Genomic DNA, 23,167 nt, shown 5'->3' with positions numbered 1-23,167 from the left:
GTTACAGAGAGGCGGGGGGGGGGGGGGAGGGAGAGAGAGAGGGAGAGAGAGAGAGAGAGAGAGATCTTCTATCCACAGGTTCACAGGTTCACTCCCTAAATGGCCGCAATGGCTGGAGCTGAGCCAATCCGACACTAGGAGCCAGGAGCTCCTTCTGGGTCTCCCACGTGGGTTCAGGGCCCCAAAGACTTGGGCCATCTTCTACATAGCAGAGAGCTGGATAAAAAGAGGAGCAGCCAGGACCTGAACTGGTATCTTTGTTACCTGTTCCTCCTCCTCCCTTTCCTTTTTTTTCCTGCCCTTTCACTCTCCATCTTCTGTTTCTCGCCTCACCTACCTTCATGTCCCCCCTTGTCAGCCTCCATCTCCTCCTCCTTTAAACCATCTTCCCACTGGACATCTACAAAGCTCTGTGCACGAGATTCTCTTATATTCAACTCTCTGTCCCCATAGCCTGTCAAGAAGAATCACTGGACATTGGGGAAAATATCTTGTTCTTTTCTGCTTTGAAAACATTACTGTTTTATTAATTTATTCATTCATTTATTTATTTATTTTTATTTGACAGGTAGAGTTATAGACAGTGAGAGAGACAGACAGAGAGAAAGGTCTTCCTTTCGTTGGTTCACTCCCCAAATGGCCGCTACGGCTGGCACTGCGCTGATCCGAAGCCAAGAGCCAGGTGATTCCTCCTGGTCTCCCATGCGGGTGCAGGGCCCTAGCACCTGGGCAATCCTCCACTGCCTTCCCCAGCCACAGCAGAGAGCTGGACTGGAAGAGGAGCACCTGGGACTAGAACCCGGTGGGATGCCGGCGCCTCAAGCGGAGGATTAACCAAGTGAGCCATGGCGCCGGCCCCAAAGTTACTGTTTTCAACATTCAGAGGTAGGGAGCAAGTTGCATTAAATTAGTGATGAAAATGAGGATTTTCAGGAAACCTATGAGAATTTTGAATATTTGAAAATGAGGCCTTATATGAAGGCATCAGCATTATAATACTGTCAGACATTTATATGTCACTTACTGAGTGTCAGGCATGTTTCAAAGAGCTTTAAATAGAAGACTGCATTCATTACGGTCTCTATTTATAGGGTTTAATATTCACAAGTTATTTGATCAATTTTCATATTAGGCTACTTTCTTTTACATATAATAATTTTTTACATAGAACAGTTATACCTTTCATACCAGAAAGGAAATGGCAGATAGGATCTTACATCTTGGAAAGCCGTATGGGGGGAATGCCATTCTGATAAGGGAAAGAAGTGCAAAGCATCCTTAGTGTGTCAGACAGGCAAATTAAATTGTGAAAAATGAAGTTTTTATTTTTTTAACTTTTACCACATCTCTAATTGGGATGAAATTTGTTTTTTGTTTCTGTAAGGATAAAAATTTTTAACTGATACCTAAATATTGTGCATATTTATGAGGTACCATGTGATGTTTGATTGTGAAATGTTCATCAGCACTTCAACATGTTAATAAAAATGGAATTAAAAGATAAGTTTTTATTTTTGGTTGCAGAAAAATTTTGAAACCCATGCATATAAAGGACCTTCAAAGAGTTCATAGAAAATGCATATTATAAAAAGTACACTCCATGGAACTCCAAAATTTATTGCACCCAAATAAACTTATCTTTTGAGTGGGAGTTGACCTTAGTGGTTAAGACACACATTGCAATTTTTGAGTTCAATTCCCAACTCTGGCTCCTCACTCCAGCTTCCTGCTAATGAAGACCCTGGGGCACAGGGGTGACTGCTCAAATGGTTGAGTCCCTGCCACCAGGGTGGGCAAACAGGGTTATGTTCCCAGTTCCCAGCTCCTGGCTCTGGCTCTGGCCCTGGCCCCAATTGTTTGTGGCATTTCGGGAGTGAACCAGAAGATGGGAACTCTAGGTATTTGTTTTTCTCTCAAATAAGTAATTTAAAAAAACTTAATTTTTTCATTCCATTTTTCTATGAACTCTCTGAGATACCTTGACACCGGTCTCCTGAAACATTTATCATTTCTTTATGGTGAAAACCTTCAAATTGTTTTTCTTCTACCTTTCGGAGGTGGAGTTACTAAGAGGAGATGAGTTTCTCCAGTGTTTGTAATGAAAGGAGCCTGATCCTTGGAGGAGGATCCCCTGTGTCTGCCATTCGTGTAGAGCGTTGGCTTTGGGCCGGTGCAGCTTCTCAGGGCTGTAAGCTTCAGTTTCCATGATGCATTTGGAAGGAGGGAAGATGTTTAGAATCAATAATGTTTGCTATTATTGCAATTTTAAATTGGGACATTAGTTAAGCCATCTCTTTAAGGCAGCCTTCTTGTTTTTCTTTTCTAGAAATGGAGGGGCATGTAGGAAACTTGTTTTTCTGTGCTTTGAAGTTATTTAGAAGTTTAAAAATGATAACATTTCTTCCTTCCCCGCCTTTTCTGCATTTGCGGTAGGATGAAGCAGTACTAAGAAAGTCTGCAGAAAAGGCACTTGTTTCAATGGTATGTAAGTCAGTATTTCCCGAAAACTTCCCCTGCCCTCCGCATTATCTATTAATAATTTCCAGGCACATTAGTTTGCATAATATCAGTGTATTTACCAGTTTGGGTTCAGTCCTAGGAAAGATAGTGTGTTATTTTTATTAACGTTATGTTTTGTTGCATCTTAGTCATCATGAACTTTTGGCCATAATGAGTTTGACCCTCCAGCTTAGAAGTTGAGAGTTGCTGACAGAGAACAAGGAAATTAATTTGCAAATTAGACTCTTGGGGAGAATTTCTGGTAGCTTTTTTCTTAACAGTCCCTGGGACCTGTGAGGGTAAATGGCCTTCACAATGTAGTTCAATTTGGCATTACCCAGAGCAGAAAACATAACGGATTGTTACTGAAAGAATTTGGGGGAAGATTTACAAAGCAAAGAATTCCTGGGATCTATTTAACTTTGATTGCAAGACAACATTTGGGTGTGTGTGAGGCATGGGGGTACACAATTGGGTAATTAGGAAAGAAAGGGAAGCTCCTTTTGTTAGTCATTGTCACAGATACTCAGTTTTATGGGGTTTAACTTTTATGTGTCATTTGATTCTTTGTACTGAAAAGAACTGGGTATAAGAACATTATCAGTGCTTAGTCATCTGTTCTGAAAAAGCAGTTGTTGTGTGGTTGTTCCCTTCTCTTGTTCCCTACTTCGACCTCCTAGTGGAGAGGGAAGCTGATGGAAGCTCACTGGTACTCCTTTTGTAGCAAACTTTCCACTTGCCTGGGCTTTTAACTGGATATGTTGTTCATGAAATTATCCAGCCGCACAGGTATGAAACCCATGTCCTTTTCTGAATGGGGGACTCTCTGTCAACAATACTTTCACTCTTCAGGGCACCAGCACTCAGCAATAGCCAGTAAGGAAGTAGTGGTTCAGTTTTTCCTGTGGCTTAATACACTTTCCCTGTGTTTTTTTTTGTTGTTGTTGTTGTTGTTGTTGTTTGTTTGTTTGTTTTTGCCCTGTGTACCTTCCATAGCTGAGGTTGATCATTTGAACATTCTGGCAAACTTTTGTCTATTTGGAGAATTTGAACATTCAGAATTTTTTTTTTAATGGAAAATTTTGTTCACATTCCAGTAAAACAGGGAAACAGAGTATTTGATGATTGATTTTGCCCATATGCGAGATTCAGTGTGATTCTTTGACAACTTTCGATCCTTTTGGGACAGGAACTGTGGTCCTCCTGTGTACTTCTGGGAGGAGGGAACCAAGAGGGAAAGAAAAGTGAGTCTTGGCTTGGACTGAGCTTTTGTTGCCACTGTTTTCCCTTTTTGCCCAGCCGTGACAGGCTAAGCAGTGGGAAGCCACTGAGTTACAGAATTAGTCCCTCTACCTAGCTAAGTGCTTAAAAACAAGCCTGTTAACTTTTGGGGGGACCTCAATGTCCTCTTTTGCAAAAGAAACAATCCAGGTCACCTTGCTTTTAGTCTACGATGATATTCTTGGGTTCTACTATGCAGGTAATAGAAATTAAATATGAAGCTTGTACTAAGTTACTTCCTCCAAGGAGGCATTGATAACAAAACTTGCTGTCTGCTTAACTTTAACTTTACATGGCAACAGGATAATAACGGCTTCTGAATCACTGAAAACCACAGAACTAATGTGCAATTGTAATCCAGATTACTCAGATTCGGTCTAACAATCCTTTCGCTCCTTTTTCCATTTTACCTAGCTGTGATAACTATTTGCTAGCCTCTTTGAGAGATAGGGTTTTTTTTTTTTTTTTTTGGTTGTTGTTTAATTATGAAAATGTTATTTCAGTAAATGTAATTTAATTAAAATGAGAATTTCTGCCAAGTGTTTTAAATAAATTCAGTATTCTTATATTGGTATGAAAGGAGTTACTATTTGCTGTCTCATTTCCTCACTAATATGCTGGTGTGTTTAGCTTGAACCTGAGCTTGTGGAAGTTTATTCTTAACCAAAGCAGTTCCTTTTTCATGTAAGTAGGTTAAATGTGAATTGGACGGCCTCAGGGCGCTTTTTTGTTCACTTTTAAAAAGCCCCCTCAAGTGGGCCCCTTTTAGAAACCTAGAATCATATGTTTGGAAGATTGATCCAAATTAACATTAGAATGGCGCTTTCATTTATAAAAAATTGTACAGACTTTAAAATATGCTAAATTGACATGGGTTGAAATAAAACTGAATAAGGGAAGTAACATTTCTTGTTTTATTCTACTTTTGTGAGGAAAGAACTGAAATCAGAGAGAAAATGTTGAGTATGTTAAGGCACCATTTCTGCCTTCCAAATACAGGAGGAAATCTATTTGTACAAAAGGAACAAATTAATGTCATTCATTTTCTTGCGACTTTATATGCCCTAGATGGTGTAAGCAGAGCAGGAGTTTATATATGTTTCGACTTTTGAGAAGCTTGTTTATGTATTTTTAAAGAAATATTCCATTAGTGGATTTCTAGAATTGCATGTTAAATTATCTTGTTCATAGAGATGTTGGCACTTGATGAAGTATGTTAATGTGCTTTCTCATTTGCAAGTTATATAGCAATTTTGTCCAGAGTTGAGACAATGCAAACATTTTAATTTGTTAGAAAAGACTGAGCCATTAAACGCGGGGAAAATTGCTTAAACTGATTTTTGAAAATATGCTGGAGAACTACAGGACTACACAGGATGCATTGGCTGTAGTTCAGGACTGTACAATAACCCAGGTCCCTGAAGGTCTCCAAAGAATGACAGAGAAGCCATGATGTTTCAGACATGTGCATTATATATGCTAATAGCTTTGCAGTGAGAAAGGTCTATATCCTTGTAATAGAGGAAACGTTCATTTTTAGCATTTGAGACCACAGGGAACATAGTAATTACAACAGCACTAATATCTGGCTCCTTTCTGCCCTCCTTCACCTTCCCCACCCCCCACCCCAAGCGCTTGAACAATCCCAGGGGAATTAGGTAAAGGTCTTTAAATCTCTGTCATTTCTAAAGTCTTTTATTCTTTTCTTAGTACCTTTACAACAACAGAGGGCCTCCAGGAACTTACAGCTTAGTTCCTGATGTGTGCCATCACAGCAGAAAGAATTAAGGATGTTTTTCTTTACTTAAATATGTCTATATTCATTCCCATTTATGTGATTTACAGTGATGATTTTTAGAAACATAAAACTGAAATATTCTTTTATAGTTCAGATTAATTCTAAAACTATACTCTTTAGTGTAAGTATCTTTAGAAAATAATCCCATAGTTAGAATTGTTTGGCTAATTTCAATCTTTTGGAACAAAATAAATTTGCAGATTTTTTTAACTGGATGGATGAAAAACAAAAATAAGCACTTCTTAGCACTTACTGTATAGTGTTTGATATATTTATTTTTGTTGGTTCACAGCAAATTCCCATGTCTTACATCTTGTCATATGCACAGCACTCCTAGTTGAAATGTTTGATTGAGATCCTTTACAAATTCTTCACTGCTTACATTTTAGGTAGCTTGGTTGAGGAATGTATAGGGATGCAGTAGCAAGAGCTCTGTAATAATATCAGCTAAAAATGTGCATTTTAAGACCAAAAAAATGCCTTTTTGCATGTAGATTTTACAAGCTAATTTTCCTTGTTAAAAGTATTAAATTAAAGCATTTAAAGGAGTTAATCCATATCATCAGGGAAAAAAAAGCTGGCCTAAAGCTTAATGACAGATCTATTTTCCATTGAGTCTATAATTTTAACTCTATCTTTCTCGAGTGTACACAAGCACACACACACCCTTTCTTGCCAATGATCATCATAGACCATATAGTTGTTGAGGAAACAAGAAAGTATATAGGTGGACTTGACTCCACCAGTAAGGAGTAAAGGACAGAAGAATTTACAATTGTTTCAACCTGTCACCAGGAAAGACTGTAAAATAACAACACGTGTTCTTGAATTTTTTTTAAATGGGAAAGATCACCCATCAGCAACAACCTTTAAGTGGTCTACTTAGAGCAGGTAATAATCATTATCCAAAAGAGGCATCTACTGAAACACATCAGAAAATAAAAGCTGCACTTAGAAGCTGCCTCCTCCCTTATGCCCATGCAGCCTGCAAATACCATTCTTATGTGATTGTCTAGTTAAAATTTCCATATGCATGAAATGCTTATGCTGTTTTGAGGAATCTCTCAACCTAACCTCTTGTTGCTGTTTGCTCTAAAGGCAGGCTGCCCGGCGGGATTAAGGAGTTCCTCCTGCAGGAGGCTGCCTTAACCACCTTCTTTTCAACACCTACCTTCCTCTTTCCCCATCCTCTATCCTCAACCTCCATTAGAGGACTTCTATCACATTGCTCTGGAACCTTTAGCCAATTTGTAAATTTCATCATCTTTGCTTTAGTTTTTTTTTTTTTTATTTTTAAAGATGTAATTATTTATTTGAAAAGCAAGTTGGAGAGAGGCAGTGGCAGAGGCAGAGAAAGAGAGAGAAAGAAGTCTTCCATCTGCTTTTTCACTCCCCAAATGACCCAATGGCCGGGGCTGGGCCAGGCAGAAGCAAGGAGCCAGGAGCCAGAAGCTTCTTCAGGTTTCCCACATGGGTGTAGGGGCCCAAGCACTAGGGCCCTTTCTGATACTTTCCCAGGCTATCAGCAGGGAGCTGGATCTGTGGCCCAGGAGTGCAGTGGAGGATGGCCCAAGTCCTTGGGCCCTGCACCTGTATAGGAGGCCAGGAGAAGCACCTGGCTCCTGGCTTCGGATCAGCGTAGTATGCCAGCCACAGTGCGCTGGCCGCAGTGGCCATTGGGGGGTGAACCAACGGAAAAGGAAGACCTTTCTCTCTGTCTCTCTCACTGTCCACTCTGCCTGTCAAAAAAGGTACATAGTGAATGGTTAATATTCAGTGAGTATTTATGGAAATCCAAAGAAGGATCTGTACTGGTGTAAGAAGAGACAAGGACCAAAATAAATAGATGACAGATAGATAGATAGGTAGATATAGAAACAAAAAACAATGAGGGCAATATATAGAAATATTTCTTATCCCCTTTCTACTTGACTCTTAGATTCTTTTTTCTCTTAAGATTTATTTATTTATTTGAAAGGCAGAGTGACAGAGAGAGTGAGAGACAGAGATCTTCCAACCACTGATACAATCCCCAAATGCCCACAATACGCGGATCTGGTCCAGGCCAGAGCCAGGAGCCAAGAACTCCACCCAGTTCTCCCTTTGTGGTGGCAAAGACTTGAGCCTTCAGCAGCTGCCTTCCCAGGTAATGCCAGCAAGACGCCAGTTGAGAAGCAGACTAGCCAGGACTAGAATCAGGCACTCCAGCATTTGCTGCGCCACAACCCCAGGCCCAGGCTCAGGTTTTTAACATAAATCTTTGGTCCTGTTATATAGAGAGGTCATGTGGGTGCTGGGGCAGAGTTGTCAGGGATTGGAGACACATTGGAAATCCCAAAATGCTGTATTGGTCTTTAGCTTAGTAAGTGTTCCTCAATAACAAGATTGGGAATTTCTGAAAATGAATGAAACAAATAAAAATTTAAAAATGAATAAATGAAGTCTGAGTCTGAAGGAGGAGTGAAAAGCTGAGGAGGGCGGAGGAGTGACACTGATTTGCTCCCTGCCTTTCTGTCCCTGGCACAGGCAGAGTCTGCTTTTTCCCAAGCTCTGCTGGGAGCTTCCTTCCTGGGTGTTATCCTGGAGGCCCTAATTCCGGGCCTTCTGAGTTCCCTGTGGCTTAGATTTTCATAGGAACGTGTCAACGGGTGGAACGGCGCAAAGGAAAGGATGGGGCTTGATTCTCAGAGCTGCTGGCCTCCTCTCCCAACCCCTGGCCACCAACTCTGAAACTGGGGAAGAGTCGTAAAGGCCAGGTGGGGCTTTCTGTAGTTGTGAGGGACTCTGGGGTGGGGGAAGAGAGGGGATTTTTATCAGATAAACATTTTTAAAAATATATTTAAAAATTGTGGTGGAGGAAATCACAGAAGAGGAGGCTATCAAAGAGAGGAAATGCCGGGTAATGACTAAACCTGCACTGCCTGCTGTCTGAGATACAGGCCCTGTCTCCACTCGCAGGGGGTAAGCTGCTCCATGTCATTGCTTTTCATCAGATCTTCTTATCAAATGCCTTTCATCATAGCAGTCAATACCAATTGCTTTGGTTGCATTTGTTGTCAATGATCCACACTGATTAATTAGAAGCTGAAGCATTGCCATTCACACCACCTCGATCCCATCAGTTAATGACATGTTTTAGTGCACAAATGTACACACACAGAGATTTGTTCTGCAATTTTGAAACTATCTTCTGTTTTCATCTTTTGTTTTGCATTGTGTGTAATCTATCATTCTTACTGTACACTCTCATGGCAATTTCCTGTAATCTTTGCTGACTCATTTCTCAGTAAATCCAAAATGATGCAGCTTTAATGGAAGATCTTGAGGAGGGAGTGACAGAAGAGAAAAACACTGAGTATAAAGAATCCTATTGCATTTTTCAGTTAGCTTTTCCCCCCAGCACTAGAATTATTCTACAGCTAGCATTGGTTGGTTATGAGTGGCTTAATTCCCCATCCTTAATATAAAATATCAAGGACATTAAACAGTAAGATTCAGTTGGCAACTTATCATCAATCTCTCTGAGTCCTGGTTTCCTCATTTGTAACATGGGCTAATGGTGTTGTCTAATTTATGATGTTGCTACCACTTGTTTGGCACATCATACAGAGAATGCTTTAGAAAAGTTACTGGCACTCAAAACACATTGCTTATCATGGATTTTTGCAATTTTGATTAATATAAAGTTAATAGATTTGATGTATTTCATAAACAATTCTAAAAACATAATAATACTTTCCTTACTCAGACCCCCTTTATCCTTCCTTTTTTTTTAAATTTTTTGTGATAATATACCTTCAATTTACTTTATAATCATAGACTTAATGCCCCTCTAAACAAAAGGTTCTACAAGTAGAAAGAAGAAAGACCACCGTTCCACAGGAACATAGATAAGGGTTATAAGCAATAATCAAATTACAAGATACTGACTTTGTGATATACATTTTTTGTACTCTATTAACTACCACAAATCAGAGACAACTTATGATATTTGTCTTTTTGGGTCTGGTGTATTTCTCTAACATAATATAATAGCATAAACAGTAAGTAGTAGGACTGGAAACCAGAAGGATAAGGAAGAAGTGGGAAGAGGTGGGATAAGTAAATCAGTTGAGATAGCTTTGAGTAGTCTATAGACAAAAATGTGTTGAAATATGGGGAGACCAAATTTTACCTTGACAAAATTAAACACATCAACTATTGTGAAGATAGGGGTAATATCACCTGCTACCAAGTGGAATAATAAGGTTACAGCATCCAAATCAAATGGGAACTAGTTACACAACTTAAAGTTTTTGTCAAAGAATAAACATTGATTTTAATTTTAGCTTTGCTTCTGATTTTTTTAAAAAAGAGAATCGTGGTTGATCAAGGGAAAATGATTAAAAGATAAAGAAATGCTAAGCCAGTGCCTATTTATTACCAAAATCTAGAGGATTTTCCTTCTAGAAGATTTTTCTGCTCTGTATCAGAAAGGGTGGAAACAAGAATTCAGTCACTTCCCAACACTAGGGTGAACCATATTCTAGACATTCCCCCCTCATTTCTGGCCACAGTAACAAGAGTTCTTTTGAAACAATGCCACCAAGCAGTACTAAAAATGTGCTCTCCTACACGCTGCATATAAGGGAAATCAAGGAGGAACAATTTCACTAACAGTTTGCCAAGGTCAACTTTTCTGTTTTTCAAAGAGTAATGTGTTTTCCTTGACAAATAATATAATCCTTTCTGCATTGAAATATGGGCCTTCTGATATGGAATTCTTTCTTGAAGAATAATATAAATCCATGTTATCTGAGTTGACAGTAGACCACTGTCTGGACATTTAAGAAACGTTAGTATTAACGTTCAGAGGAGATATGTATTTTACTAGTTATTTTTTTTGTCTTACTCCATTTGATATCATTTACTAGGTGGTATTGCTCAGAAAATAATTTTTAAGGCAAGAAAAGGTTTATATCTACCTTCCAGTTAGATTGTTTTCTTCCCATACCTGGACCCCATAATCTGTAGAAGCTCATCTGATCGTCAATTGAATGTCGCCTCAGGCTCTCAGAATGGAGTTACATTTTATTTTCACTTTGGTGATGTGGAAGAAGAGGGATGAGAATATATCATGCTTTTGAAGTTCTCTTCCTTTGCCCTCTAAGAACACTAGCCGGCAAGGCATCTGGGTAGCCATTATCACTTGGGACACCTGTATCCCGTATTTGAGTGCCTGAGTTCAAATCACAGCTGTGCTCCCAATTTTGGCTTCTTGTTGATGTCCTGGGAGACAGCAAATGATGGATTAAGTACTTGGGTCCCTGCCATCCACGTGCGAGCTTCCAACTTCAACGTGGTCTTTCCTTGGCTGTTGCCTGCATTTTGGGAAATGAATCAGTGGATGGAAGATCTTTATCTAGCTCCTTTTCCTCTCTCTTTCAAATAAATAAAATTTATTAATTTTTTTTTTTTTTTGACAGGCAGAGTGGATAGTGAGGGAGAGAGACAGAGAGAAAGATCTTCCTTTTGCCGTTGGTTCACCCTCCAATGGCCGTTGCGGCCGGCGCACTGCAGCCAGTGCACCGCACTGATCCGATGGCAGGAGCCAGGTACCTATCCTGGTCTCCCATGGGGTGCAGGGCCCAAGGACTTGGGCCATCCTCCACTGCACTCCCGGGCCACAGCAGAGAGCTGGCCTGGAAGAGGGGCAACTGGGACAGAATCCAGCGCCCCAACCGGGACTAGAACCCGGTGTGCCGGCGCCGCAAGGCGGAGGATTAGCCTAGTGAGCCGTGGCGCCGGCCAAAATTCATTAATTTTTTTTAACAAAGATTTATTTATTTATTTGAAAGTCAGAGTTATACAGAGAAAGAGAGAGAGAGAGGGGGGTCTTCCATCCGATGGTTCACTCCCCAACTGGCCACAATGGCCAGAGCTGCGCCGATCCGAAGCCAGGAGCCAGGTGCTTTCTCCATATCTCCCACGTGGCTGCAGGGGCCCAAGGACTTGGGCCATCTTCCACTGCTATCCCAGGCCACAGCAGAGAGCTGGATCAGAAGAGGAGCAGCCGGGACTAGAACCGGCACCCATATGGGATGCCAGTGTTTCAGGCAAGGGCTTTAACCCGCTGCACCACAGCGCTGGCCCCAATTCATTAATTAATTTTAAAAAACAGCAAATGGGCCATGACTTCCCTAGTTGTCCATATTCATTATTTACCATTATTTTAAAAACTCCTTTCTCCTTCCCCTTACAAACTAATACAGAGTTGCTGGCATACCTGAGTGGACCAAGAATTCATATCTTCTCTGGTCAGATTGCCCTTGTTGCTGTCCAAGAGGGTTCGCTTTCTTGCCTCCTGTGTTCTAGAGAGGTCCAGCCTTCTCAGTTTGCTCAGAAGATAACCATCAATTGTACTTGATGAGTAAGACTAAAGATCAGTTCTGGGTATCCTGAGGATACCCTGATCTATGTGTTTAATTTCTTTATGGACATTTTAAAAAGTAGCCTATTGTGGGTTTTTGTTAGTTAATTGCAAACTCACAGGGCACCTTGGTATGGGAGGCTCTTGCTAGGTGGTGGCCATTAGGGACGGGGTTATAGTTGGGAAATGTCACCTTGGAGCATGCCACCCTGTGCCTGGAGCCTGAGGAGGCAAAGTTTCTGATTTGAAGCAGGCAGCCCATCACAGACCACAAGACGGCTGCTACCTGGAAATTTAAAGATTGACGGCTGGACTCACACTCAGGTGCCTCATTATCTGGCTTGCTGGCTTGCTTTCTCATGGTATTTCCAGGAAGAAAAAGGGAGCAATGGAAAGATCAAGGTGCCTCCTTCCAGGGCTCAGCATGTGGGTCCAACTCCCCATTTCTAAAGCCACAGTGACTCCTGCCCAGTCTCCAGGGCTGACCTCCCTGCCTTCTGCTTCCTTGGGCCCACGTGCACCTTCTGGGTACCTAGAGGAACCAGCTCATTCTGTTTTCTCTCCCACTTCGGTGTCATCTTGAGAACATGCTGGAATCTTGTTCTTTTTCATCTGCCCTGGAAAATCACCGTGGGTCCTTCTAGAGAGCTGTTCCAGCCTCTAAATGCCTGAGCCACTCTGAGCAGCTTCTGAAAGTTCTGTTCTTTCATAGAGGCTTAATCGAGTGGCTGCTTAATTGTTCTTTTTTTTTTTTTTGGCTTTTCTATTTTATTTTATAACTTTTATTTAATTTAATAAATATAAATGTCCAAAGTACAACTTTTGGATTATAGTGGCATTTCCCTCCATAACCTCCCTCCCACCCATAACCATCCCATCTCCTACTCCCTCTCCCATCCCATTCTTCATCAAGATTCACTTTCAATTATCTTTATATATAGATCAACTTAGTATATACTAAGTAAAGATTTCAACAGTTTGCACCCACACAGACACACAAAGTATAGAGTACTGTTTGAGTAGTAGTTTTACCATTAATTTGCATAGTACAACACATTAAGGACAGAGGTCCTACATGGGGAGCAGGTGCACAGTGACTCCCATTGTTGATTTAACAATTGACACTCTTATTTATGACGTCAGTAATCACCCGAGGCTCTTGTCATGAGCTGCCAAGGCAATGGAAGCCTCTTGAGTTCACCAACTCTGATCTTAATAATAACCATTTCTAATGCTCACAATAAGCTTATGAGTTGTGTCCAGGTACTTTGTGTCTTAGGTGTAAATAAAGCTTGTAAATGCTTTGGTGTCACATGTGAGGTATGGTAAAGGGTAATGATTTGTTTGTGATTTTTTTTCTTTTACAGGATGTGATCAGTTAGTAATAGGAAGTTATATAACATGCTTTTCATTTTGTTTAGATATTGAATCCAAATGACATTTTTATTTAAGTATAAATTCACTATTTAATGTCTGTGAACAGACAACAAAGTTTGTCTTTAATACTCTTTATTTTTTGAATTTTTTTTTTTTACTTATTTGACAGGTAGAGTTATAGACAGTGTGAGAGACAGAGAGAAAGGTCTTCCTACCATTGGTTCACTCCCCAATGGCCGCTATGGCCAGCGCTGTGCTGATCCGAAGCTAGGAGCCAGGTGCTTCCTCCCAGTCTCCCATGCAGGTGCAGGAGCCCAAGCACTTGGGCCATCCTCCACTGCCCTTCTGGGCCACAGCAGAGAGCTGGACTGGAAGAGGAGCAACTGGGACTAGAACCGGGCGCCCATATGGAAGCTGGCACCGCAGCCCGAAGATTAACCAAGTGAGCCACGGCACCAACCCCAGTACTCTTTCTTTAAAGATAAAAGTTACCTCCTTACATTACAAAAAGCTAAGACCAGCTTTTCATCTATTATCTGTTGTTTGAATCAGTTTATAGATTTTCTAGACCTTATCAACTCTCCCAAGGGTTAAAATGGAGAGTTAGCTTGTTGTCAACAAAGACTCATTGCTTTTCCCATTCCCTTGTTCTTCCTCCCACCAAATTGAAAGTAGCATGCACAGTGTTGTTTTTTTGTTTGTTTGTTTGTTTTTTAATCAGAAACCAGCAGGTTCCTCAACAGGTAGGAAGGGACTGTTCAAAAAGTTTGTGGAAGATGCCATTAAAATTGTTTGTTTTGGTGCAAAACAATTTGAAATGCGTATTGTTCATGATAGATATTTTCCACAAACTTTTTGAAGACCCCTTGCACAATATGGAGTGGGAATTTTTGCACTGATGTGCACATCTCTCATATAATGAATGACACATGTCACTAAGTATTTATTTCTTGGGTCTCCATAGGGACCAAATTCAGTCCTGGCAGCAAGAAACAATACTAATGTTCACAAATTTCAATTTTCACATGAGAGACTGTGGTTGAGGATCAAGATAACAATAGTTCTAAGAACATTGTAAAGAAACCACCAAGCAATTTGAGTCTCAAATATTTGCCTGAGGGTTTCAACACAGCAATATTGGTACCATTTTGGGGGCCCTTGGTTTGGAAAAACTCCCAAGAAAATCTTCAAAATTTTTATATCTTACTAATTTTCAGAGTTAACAAAATGTCTGGATCTCTTTGGCAAAATAAATGTTTATGAGCCTTCTCACATGGTGATGTCACTTTGCAATTACTCTAAGTAAAGATATTTTAGGACTTCCAAAGGGTAGCAAACTTTTGTGTTTGGTTGAGGATGTCTTCTAGAAACTTAAGATGATCATTGCTCTTGTATCCTGGGATGTAGCTCTGTGCAGTCTGTCTCAAGTTGCAGGATGGGGCAGAGAGGATTTGACCGTTAGATATTCCTGAAACAGCGAGCAAGTACAAGGAGTGCAGACCCAGATTGCTGGTTTGGGAGAGCAATGTGGATTTTTTTTTTTTTTTTTTTTTGATAGGCAGAGTGGACAGAGAGAGAGACAGAGAGAGAAAGGTCTTCCTTTGCCATTGGTTCACCCTCCAATGGCCGCCGCTGCAGCCGGCGCACCGCGCTGATCCGATGGCAGGAGCCAGGAGCCAGGTGCTTTTTCCTGGTCTCCCATGGGGTGCAGGGCCCAAGCACCTGGGCCATCCTCCACTGCACTCCCTGGCCATAGCAGAGGGCTGGCCTGGAAGAGGGGCAACCGGGACAGAATCTGGCGCCCCGACCGGGACTAGAACCCGGTGTGCCGGCGCCGCAAGGTGGAGGATTAGCCTATTGAGCCACGGTGCCGGCTCAATGTGGATCTTTAAATGGAGTTTTGCGTTACACTTAGAAAGTCCTCCCCCATGCTGTAATTAAAATACCTTCTAGTTCGATTTCATTTTTTTTACTTTAAAATATTTGACCCCATCTAATTTGACCAAGGTTATGAGGCAGGGATCTGACATTTCCCCTAAAGGCTCTCCACTGGGACTTTGTCATGAATGAATTTTCTCATAGAGAATAGAATCAACTCCTTTGATTCAGTTCATTTAGGCTCAGATGGGTGCTCATCCGTGGTGACTGTTGGAATCCTCACTCACTCACCAGTGCTTCCAAGCTACTGCCTTTCTTGTTACCTGGAATTCTGCAGTAGGTAAAAGGCTAGTAGGCTAAATACAAAGGGCAGTATGCATTTGGACCCTTGTTCTTTTCCTTCTAAGCTCAAGCATGAGAAAATGTTGCTTTTGAGCAGAAGGCCTGCAGAAAAGCCCCCATCTCCTATCTGATCTGCCTAGTCAGGCCCCCGGCTGCTAGTGTTGGTTCAAGGGTAAGGTTCCTGTAGGTTTGCAACAGTGCAGGTCCCCTGGGACCTGTTTGCCGCCGATCTGAACATGGCTCTCCCTTTGATATTACAGCAAGCTTACCATTGAATCAGCTCTAGCAGTACAGTACAAAGTAAGACAGCAAACACTGTGTAGCAGCTCTCCGTGGACTCCCAGAAAAACCCCTAGAAGACTGTTAGAGTGAAGCCCAGGAGATCGATGGAACTTGCTTTCTCTCTCCTATTTATGAGCCTGCGGTGGCTGCTGGTACATGGTGGAGAACATTTCTATAATTTATGAGAATGTACATTTAGTGGAACACGTTTGGTTTGTGGTGAGGAAACTTCCTTTTTCAAAGTTATAACAGGCCACAACCTTTAATATAATTCTCAGAACTATGGTCTTCTTTTTTGTTGTTGTTGTTCCTGGAAATGTTGCTAAACATATTTCTGAAACAATGTATTTGTGTCAGTCAAAGTTTGATTGCCAACCCTTAAATCTTTGTACCCTTTTAAAGACTGGATCTTGAAATTTTAAATTATGCGATGCAAATCATAGAAGCCAGTTCCAACGGACTCAAAACTATATGGATAGATTAGAAGGATAGAACAGTTTCTGATCTTGGACTTTTGGGAGTACCGGACAAGGTTTTGAAATTGTTGTGTAAATGTGTTTTTCCTGTTTTCTTCCTGCTAGCGGAAGGAGAGAGTGCATAGTGATCGCGATGACCCCTACATGCTCATGATGCCCATACTCATGCCTATTTATGAACTGTTTGTAATACAGCTAATTATAGCATCAATTATTAATTGGTATTATAATGTAAGCATTTGATTAATAATTAAAATAAATTGTTACTATGCATTTCTAGCTTTAAAATGCTGTGGAGTTTTCTTAGATCATTTTGGTCATTCATTTTTCACACATTCAGCCATCAAAACTGAGTTGGAGATGAACTTTCAAGTTGGTACAAGTGATTGATCTGACTTCTCTTCCTTCATTCACCGGTTCTTATGCTAATATGGTTAATTTAATGCTAGAGTCCAGATGCAAAGTTGGAAAACAGAGTTTAATAAAAGTACACTTAGTTTTCCTTTTGAAAACGTATTGTATAAACTTCTGACTTGAGAAAAATGTTTTCACTTCTGGAATAGGCAAAAGTATTGCTCGCTCTTGAATTACTATAATTTAAGGAAAGATACTTTAATGCATCATTAGCGAACCCTTCTTTTATTTTCCTTTTCAATAGAAATAGATGAGGCATTTAGATATTTCAAGGCCAAAGATAAGGTACAAAGCCTTAAACAGCATACATGTGTTCTCAATTCCACTTAACACATTGATTCAAATTCTCTGGATTCCATAAGGGAGGCAGTGACTCTTAAGCAATAATTCTTACTATAAAGCCATTTGAAATACATGACACTTAAAGAAAAATGGTATAAAACTGTCAGTACAGAACAGAACATGTTATAAAGACCGCGTTTCTGGATATAAGACAACTGAATTATTGGTCTTATAAAGGGACTGAAACAATAGTCAAGATTATGTTTTATGTTTTCTGTAGTTGAGGCAGACCAATATATTTCTCAGACGAGCCTGCTGAGATGCTCGGGGCAGTGCAGCGCGAGTGAGCGACTGCGGCAGAATGTGGGCAAACACGAACCATGTGTTCTGCTGATCTCTTCCCTAGGCATTGGACGTCCTTACAGTTTTGTGGGAGATAGCAGTCTTTCATTGTATTATGTTAGTAAAGCAGATGGGGATTCTGCAATCTAGAGAGTTCAAATAGTGAACATTGGGGTGCTTCTGTTTTAACACTGAATGGCTTAGGCAGTGAGACAAATGTTTGTGCATTGATCAACACACTTTCAAACATTTTTTCACTGACTTGAACAGTGTGGTTGTTTGGGTATTACAGATGATTTCTCCTCATCCACAAAATGTCCAGAGTATTCCGTGAAAGTAATAATCATTAATTTTGTTACAAATGGATTTCAAAAGAATGGTTAGACTTGTCTAAGTCTTGAACCATTTAAAAGTATATTTGTCATTTTTTAGGCTGAGATTTTGGTCCTAGATAAATGATTTGAAGCTAGGGCTCTTTTTTAAAAAGATTTATTTGTTTATTTGAAAAGTGGAGTTACAGAGAGAGAGAGAGGGAGAGGCAGAGGCAGAGGCAGAGGCAGAGGCAGAGGCAGAGGCAGAGGCAGAGAGAGAAGCCTTCCATTTGTGGTTCACTCCCCAAATAGCCGATCAGGACTGGGCCAGGCCGAAGCCAGGAGCCAGGAGCTTCTTCAGGGTCTCCCATGTGGGTGCAGGGGTCCAAGTGGTTGGGCCATCTTCCACTGCTTTCTATTGCACATAACAGGGAACTGGATCAAAAGTTGGGGCAGCTGGGAATCAAACCGGCACCCAAGGCAGCAGCTTAACCCATTACATCACAGCACTAGCTCCAACATTTTAAAATTTTTATTACATTTTATTTTTCACTGCACCTTATACATGCAGACATTTTCTAAGAATTTTGCAAAATGAATGCATTTAATCTCCATTGTGCCTTGGTGAGTTGTATTACTAATATTCTAAGGTGTGCCATAGTAATCCTTAGTAATCTTTTGAGGCTCATCAGAGGAAACTGAGGAACAGAGGTGTCAGGTAACTTGTTCAGAGTCACCCAGCTGATGAATGGTAGAACTGGCTTCAATCCAGGTGGACTCTGGTGCCTCATAAAACATAATAGCATATATGGAAAATTTAATTCAAATACTGTCACTGCTGTGGGTACACCTTGAAACTCTCAGGCAAGTAGAGAGATTGGGATATTTTGTTTTAAGAATAGTCAGCTAAAATCCACACTTGAATTAATTCTGAAGATTAAATCTCAAATTATTGATACCATGCATGCCACTTTAGGGGCAAGTTGTCATAAAATTCAGTACAGAAATTGTGATTCATAAATAATGTGATTTATCTCTACATCATAGGTGACATTTGATTTTATTAAAGTGATCTGTTTCATAGACTAGAATCTCAATGCATGCTTTGCAAATATACTAAATATTCATTGGAAAGTGACTGCAGTAAATTTCAAGTCAATATGTGAGGACACAGTTTTGGCATGGTTGCAAGTTTGTACAAAAACAGTTATACATATAAAATAATGTTATAATGCTACTTTAATGGGCTCTTATTGCATTTTTAAAATATACCATTTATCGCATCAAAATATGTAGAATAAAAGTGTTATGAGATGATTCCTTGAATATTCAGATTTCATCTAAAACAAAGTTTTATACATATAACATCATGTTGGATTAATACCATTTAGCTTTTTTGCTTATAAATCCGTAACAGGCTTATAATTTTTAAAAAAGATTTATTTATTTGAAATGCAGAGTTACAAACAGAGGGAGAGAGCAAGTGGAGGGTGGGGAGAGAGAATGAGCTTCCACCTGCTGGTCCACTTCGCAAATGGCAGCAACAGCTAGGGCTTGCCTAGCCTGAAGCCAGGAGCCAGAAATTTCATCCAGGTCTCCTATCGGTGACAGAGATCAGAGTTCTTGGGCCATCTTCTGCTGCTTTCCCAGGAGCGTTAGTGTGAGCTGGATTATACTCATATGGGATGCACTCATTGTAGGCCGCAGCTTAACTTGCTGACCCCAGCACCAGCCCCAGGCTTATAGGTTTTAAAGGAAAAATAAAGTATAGCATCAAAACTTTTGGCATTGGACAGATGTTTGTTGCAGCAGTTAAATTTCTGCTTAGGAGGTCCACATCTTGTATCAGAGTGCCCGGGTTCGAGTCCTGACTCTGCTTCTAATTTTAGCTTCCAGCACACCCTGGTAGGTAGCAGGTGATAGTTGGAGTAATTGAATTCTTGTCACCTATGTGGGATTGAGTTCTGGACTCCTGAATTCATCCTGGGCCAGCTCTGCCTGTGGCTGGCATTTGGGAGGTGAGCCAGTGGATAGAAGGTTTCTGTCTTTCAAACAGGGGAAAATAAATATATAAAATTTTAATAGGGGCCAGCATTGCAGCACCAGGTGTTGGGCTGCCACTTAAGACATCCGCATCCCATATGGGAGCACAGATTTGAGTCCAGGATCATCTGCTCCCAATCCAGATCTGCCTAATGCACCTGGGAAGGCAGTGGAAGATGGCCCAAGGGCTTGGGTCCCTGCCACCCTCATAGGAGATCAGGATGGAGTTCCGGGCTCCGAGCTTTGGCCTGGCCCAGACCTGACTGTTGCAGCTACCAGGGTAGTGAACCTGCAGATGGAAAATATCTGACTTTCTCTTTCTCTTTCTCTCTGTCTCTGTCTCTCAAATAAATAAATAAATCTTTTTGGTTTTAATTTTAAGAAAAAGACTTTGGCAAACACACCTGCTAGTGAGGCAAATGCAGCTGAGATCATTCAGATGAGCTCATTAGATTGCCTCACTAAATAGAGCTGATCAGCTTCTCCATTTAGTTTTAGAAAAGAGACAAACCTGAAGTTAGTGTGATGTTGGGCGTTTAATATCAGTTCAACTTCTGTCATCGGCATTATTTTATAACTTCAATGAGAAATCTAAACATTCAGTTTCATTCAACAGGTTTTTTTTTAAAGCATCTATCATATGCTGAGATTATTTTAAGAAGTTTTAAAAATTCAAAATAGAGGTTCTTTGTTTGCCAAGACCCAGACTATGTAGAAACACAGTGCTCACAACAAAATATGATACCATTTTAACTAAATTGTAACTTGTGTTTGTTTTTACCTGTTCTATTTGCATCTTAAAGATACTGTAACTTCAACTATAATTGTCTGAAATATCTGACATATCCCAAAGCTTATCTGGATTGTTTTAGACTTACTCATTGTCATTGATATTTTCTTAAACTCAGGTACTTCTTTCTTACACATTAACTAAAGGAAATTATGTCTTTATCACATATTGGGAAACCTGTTCCTTTGCGAAAGAAGTCGAAGGTCTCCCATTCTTTCTAATTTTTCCCAAGTAAGAACCATGAATGTGAATTTTCCATCTGACCACTGCCATCCATATGTTGATGTCAAATATTCTAGACACAGCATCAGCAGGTTTTGTCTCTATGTTCTGGACATCATCGAAAATCTTCCTGGTGTAGCTGATAATTTTATGCCATAAACTGAAAAAGTGCATATTGATTTTAATTTTCATATGACCAGCATCTAATACAGTGCCTCTCATATTAGATTCCTATAAATATTTCATGGTGAAGAGTTGATCTTTAAAGCAAAGAAGCATTTGGTCCCTTTATCGGGATTAACATAAAGATTTCCATTTTGGTGAAGTACTGCAAAGTGCCACAGGTGCTTTTTTCAGTTTTGTTCTTACAGATATTTCACATCAAAAGCAAAAACAACTCAAGTCTGTCTAAACAAAGCTATTAAAGATGCAGAAATACTCACCCTACACCACAGATGTCGGGTGGGCAAATATAAGGTCCAGAAGTTTATCTTGAACTTAACATTTAAAACATATTGAGATTTTATGTTCGTTCAAGGAGTTAAGTTGAAGTGAAAGTATGGGCTTTTGCTCTCTATGTTGTGCTTTACAACTTAGAGTTCAATTAAACTAGTTTTTAACTTTATAATAAGAAGAAGTCTCAACTAAATGTTACATAATTTTCATTTTTCTTAACTCATTAGTTCATTGGCCCTTTAAGTACTCGATCAAAGAAATAGAAAATGTTCATTATGGAGATGTAGCATATGTCGGTGCTTCACTCCCTGGTTCATCATCTCTGATCTTTGAGTAGTGTCATGCCGTGCCAGCAACACCTTCACAAATGTTCTCCTCACTACAGACCTGCAAGGAAGAGGGGAAACTGTGCTGGGATTCCAATCTGGGTTTAATTCTCCCGTCAGCTCTCAGCTGTGCCTCCATTAAATCTGCTTTCCTCACGTACTGGCATTAATCCTGATGTATAATAAACTTTACAATGGGACAAAAGTTGCAATAAATTGTCACAAAACCTGAACTTCCAGCCTCTCCTATATTTAGCACAGGGCTTAGCAGAGTGCAGTGATAGAAAATGCGCAAGGGAACCGGTTATGGCAAAAGCAACCTCACTTGAAAAGAATCCAGGGATCGATAGCAGGCTTATGAAATTGTTCATGTCAGGCATCCCCTGGATATGTTTTATTGCTTTTATTAGTGTGACTGTATAACACAAGAACATATACTTCTGTGCTTTTAATTTTCAAAGTCTGCTTAGTATAGAAACCCCCACCACTCCACTCTTCTCTCTTTGACTTCATTCCAAAAGAGAAGCGAACTTTCTAAATACTCATATATCAAACAGACTCACTTTCTTTTGGGAAACTATAAAGCACTCTGTGATCCATAGAAGTGGTTTAACTCAGGAGTTCATAAAGGTATCAGTAGCCAGCAGAAATGCTCTTTTACCTGAGTGTTTGAAAACCATTGTTTGAAATCCTATTGAAATCTTTTTACAAGGGATTTAAAATAATTTATAGATTAGAAAAATGGAGAGCCAGGCAGGTTCACCACACTGCTGTTTGCAGCTGGCTGAATAATTGCTTAGTTATTGGTCTGCTTTGGTTATCTTATTCAGTAAAGGGATTTTTTTCTAAGTCTAGTTTATAATACTTAATGCTTTGATATATTGTTGGCATGATCATTAACACATTGAATTTAACCTATATTAAAAAGTAGAACAAGATGCTGGTGTTCCAAGTTTTTTTAATTCCATATGCTGATTATATATAAATATTTTTCCTGTAGTAGCTTATTTAAAATAACAGAAAGATAAAATTTTGGAATCTTTGATATCCATTGCAGAGGAGAGTTTATTGATTACTGACTTAATTGCCATTGATTCCATTGATTCTCTGGGTGACCACATATTTGCTGAGTGAAGTTTGAGTAACATATGTTAGCAGTTGAGTGATTAACTTCTTATGGTCCTTAAGTTGAAAGAGCAAACTGATTTATATTATGGATTCAAGTATAGTATAGACACTTTAAGCATGGATTTTCTCTTATGTCACCAATTTTTTTCATTTTTTCTTTCATTATTTGATCAAGTAGTAATTGATAAATTAATTTGGTTATAATATCAATGAAAATAAGTTGATGGAATAGATTGCAAACAAGCAGAAAAGAGTTTATGATATGTCCTTAAGACATTTTTGAAAATCAAATATTGCCTTTCAGCAAGTCTCACTCATGTACTAATGTTTATTATGCTGCGTGCACATATATGAACACAAAATGATATGATCTAAATACAAATTATGTTGAATAGAAGATATTACTTCGATGTTTAAATAATGAATCCTGGGTAAGCCAGAAGGAGGTTTCCTTTTTTATTTTTGTTTTTGGCTTAATTCACTTATGATAATATTTAAAAAAAAATGCGAA

General features: G+C 39.7%; 1 protein-coding gene across 4 annotated transcripts in view; it reads left to right on the top strand.

The window, feature by feature from the left end:
* Positions 1-23,167, top strand: part of TOX (thymocyte selection associated high mobility group box) — a 333,028-nt gene that overhangs the window by 52,578 nt on the left and 257,283 nt on the right. The window contains exons 1-2 of one of the 4 annotated variants that reach the window (XM_089335278.1): positions 743-885; positions 2,434-2,481. The exons of 1 other annotated variant lie outside the window; for it this stretch is intronic. In XM_089335278.1, coding sequence (XP_089191404.1) covers positions 2,479-2,481 — 3 coding nt within the window. In that variant the 5' untranslated portion in view covers positions 743-885; positions 2,434-2,478. Of the gene's footprint in view, positions 1-740; positions 886-2,433; positions 2,482-3,144; positions 3,289-23,167 lie in introns of those variants that run through there. 2 more of the 4 variants (XM_089335279.1, XM_070075064.2) reach the window with 2 other exon arrangements.

The sequence above is a fragment of the Oryctolagus cuniculus genome, chromosome 6 (genome assembly GCF_051225735.1).
Source record: "Oryctolagus cuniculus isolate XC-2025 breed Fujian yellow rabbit chromosome 6, ASM5122573v1, whole genome shotgun sequence".
NCBI lineage: Eukaryota > Metazoa > Chordata > Mammalia > Lagomorpha > Leporidae > Oryctolagus > Oryctolagus cuniculus.
This window is presented reverse-complemented; position numbering and strand designations above follow the sequence as displayed.